General features: G+C 45.5%; 1 protein-coding gene across 6 annotated transcripts in view; it reads left to right on the forward strand.

The window, feature by feature from the left end:
* The window catches only part of SLC23A1 (solute carrier family 23 member 1), a 28807-nt gene that overhangs the window by 8082 nt on the left and 17997 nt on the right, over window positions 1–2728 (forward strand). For all 6 annotated transcript variants that reach the window (XM_074212919.1, XM_074212921.1, XM_074212918.1 and 3 more), the window contains 5 exons: window positions 108–228; window positions 544–700; window positions 1138–1285; window positions 1950–2055; window positions 2204–2333. In XM_074212919.1, coding sequence (XP_074069020.1) covers window positions 108–228; window positions 544–700; window positions 1138–1285; window positions 1950–2055; window positions 2204–2333 — 662 coding nt within the window. The remainder of the gene's footprint in view (window positions 1–107; window positions 229–543; window positions 701–1137; window positions 1286–1949; window positions 2056–2203; window positions 2334–2728) is intronic.

The following is a 2728-nucleotide window of genomic DNA, read 5'->3' on the forward strand; positions in this document are numbered from 1 at the left end:
ATGTCTCCATTTCCTCATTTGGAAAAATGAGGAAGCTGGACTGGTTGATCTCCAAGGTTCTTTAATAGTCTATAATCCTGTGCTCTATGTGGACCCTCTGCCTCCAGCTCCATTCTTCTGATCATCCTCTTCTCCCAATATCTTCGAAATGTCACCTTCCGCCTGCCTGGCTACAGATGGGGCAAAGGCTTCACTCTCTTCCGGATCCAGATCTTCAAAATGTTTCCTGTGAGGAGGCCAGAGTTGGGCAAGGGTTGGAATGGGGACGTGGGGCTGGAAGGGGGACTGGGGAGAGCAAACTTAAGACCAAGAAGAATCCTTTCCTGAGTTGGAAGATTCCTAGGGTTAAGAGAATTCTTTCCAGAAAGTTTGGAAGCTCAAGAGAGAATTCCTTCAAGGAATGACGTGCTCAGAGCTTCTGTCTCAGGAAGGTAGAAGGAAAGACTCAAGTCTTTTGAGCTGAAGGACAGGGGTTGTTCCTTCCTTGTTCCTTCATCTGATATCTGATCACATTTTTTGCCCTCTTCCTCTCTCCTCCAAAAGATCGTCCTGGCTATTATGACTGTTTGGTTGTTCTGCTATGTCCTAACACTGACTGATGTGCTGCCCACTGACCCCAATACCTATGGCTTCAAGGCTCGGACAGATGCTCGTGGGGAAATCATGTCCATTTCACCCTGGGTCCGCTTTCCCTATCCCTGTAAGTAAACCCTGTGACCCAAACCCAGAAGACCTAGCTTTTTAGTTCTGGCTCCATCCCAGAAGCAGGAGGCCTAGTTAAAAAACAAAACAAACAAAAAAAAAAAAAACTCAGGCTCAAGAATTAAGAAACCAATTGGCAGTTATGAAAATAGACTCCTCTCCATTACCATATCTTGGCAGGGTGGAAAGGGGAGGGAGCCCTGCTTAATTTGCTAAAAGCCAAACTGAAACGGTTCCAAGTCCTGGGGAAGAAGGAGGCAACTTGGGGCAGAGAGGAAGATTAGGAAAAATATTTGGAAAATATCATTTTTTAACCAAATCCATCCTTTCTAATGTTGGGATCACCTTGGGATTACCAAGATGTGTATCCCTTGGGACAGGGTGGTTGATGAGTTTTGTTCCATGTGTCCATCTCCCACAACTGGTCCCTCTCAGGTCAATGGGGTCTCCCCAGTGTGACTGCAGCTGCTGTTTTGGGTATGTTCAGTGCCACATTGGCAGGCATCATTGAGTCTATTGGAGATTACTACGCTTGTGCCCGACTGGCTGGGGCCCCTCCACCCCCTGTTCATGCCATCAACAGGTACAGTCTCATGATGTGTAAGTGGGTGACCAATCTACCTTCTACCAAGTTCTACCTCCCTTCCCCACCTCAAAGAATTGGCTCTGGTTTGGTAAGGGGTTGGTGCCAGTATGATAGCAGAAATGGACCTGACCTGGAGAGACTAGACTTCAGGTATGGTCCCAGTTGGTCCCAGTTTGTCCCTTTATTCGCTAGAAACCTTGAGTTATTCATTTCAACTTTCAGAGTCCTTGTTTCCTTATCTGTCAACAGTGTTATAGGATAATTCCATAGGATTAGCATAAAAAGTCTTTTTAAAAGTACAAATACTTGAAGGAGCCCTGCTAGGAAATCCTTTGTTCCTAGCAGGATACCAGTGGCATCCACTGGTATAGATTAAAAAGAGGCCCTCTCTGAATGGCCTTAGCAGTTTTCAGTTACTGTTGCCAAAAAAATTCACATCCTTGAGGCCAGGGTGGTATCAAATCTTTCCAATCTTAGCTAGGCTGGTCTTTACAACAAGAGGACAGGCAGACAAACACCAGCTCACCAGCAGATCCTAAGGTCACATCCCTACCATGAGGAAACAGTGTAAGAGGATATAGTGGAAGGAAAAGGATAAAATGCTACACAAATGTAAAAAGTTAGCATAATATTTTCTACTTCTCCCCTGCACCTTTTCTAGGGGAATCTTTACCGAGGGCATCTGTTGCATCATAGCTGGGCTGCTCGGGACTGGTAATGGCTCCACATCCTCTAGCCCCAATATTGGTGTCCTGGGCATTACCAAGGTATCAAGAACCAACTGATTTCTTTCCATTCTCCTCTCCCCTCTTCCTAGTTTCTGCTTTTGACCCTGAAATCATCCTCTTCCAGGCATTGTTCAGACCCAGATGTGTTGGTTTTGAGGCTAATTCCACTCAATTCTCACTTTTATAGGTGGGGAGTCGAAGGGTGGTCCAGTATGGGGCAGGAATCATGCTGATTCTAGGAACCATTGGCAAGTTCACAGCTCTCTTTGCTTCCCTACCTGACCCTATCCTGGGTGGCATGTTCTGCACTCTTTTTGGTGAGTCCTAATGTGGAGAATATTTTCTATTTTTTTCTCTCACCAATGCCTATCCCCCATTTTCTAGTGCTTGCTCTTCTTTAAGGTAGTTAGGGTAGCTAGGTGGCACAGTGAATAGAGCATTAGTCCTAGAGTCAGAACAACCTGAGTTTAGTTCTGATCTCAGACACTAGCTGTGTGACCCTGGGCAAGTCACTTAACCCTGATTGCTTCCCCTTACCTGCCCAAGAAAGTCATGCCTTCCATCAGTACTTTGGAATATGTATATAGCATGAATGGTTTAAATATGAGAAAAGGAGTGGCAAGGGAAAGATCAGAGTCAAGAATAGAGAAAGGCAGGACCCTGTTTGTTCCCTTTGAGTAATGAGAGAGAATAGATGTCCCTGCCTTCAGGC

Source organism: Macrotis lagotis, chromosome 1 (assembly GCF_037893015.1).
Source record: "Macrotis lagotis isolate mMagLag1 chromosome 1, bilby.v1.9.chrom.fasta, whole genome shotgun sequence".
Classification (NCBI taxonomy): domain Eukaryota; kingdom Metazoa; phylum Chordata; class Mammalia; order Peramelemorphia; family Peramelidae; genus Macrotis; species Macrotis lagotis.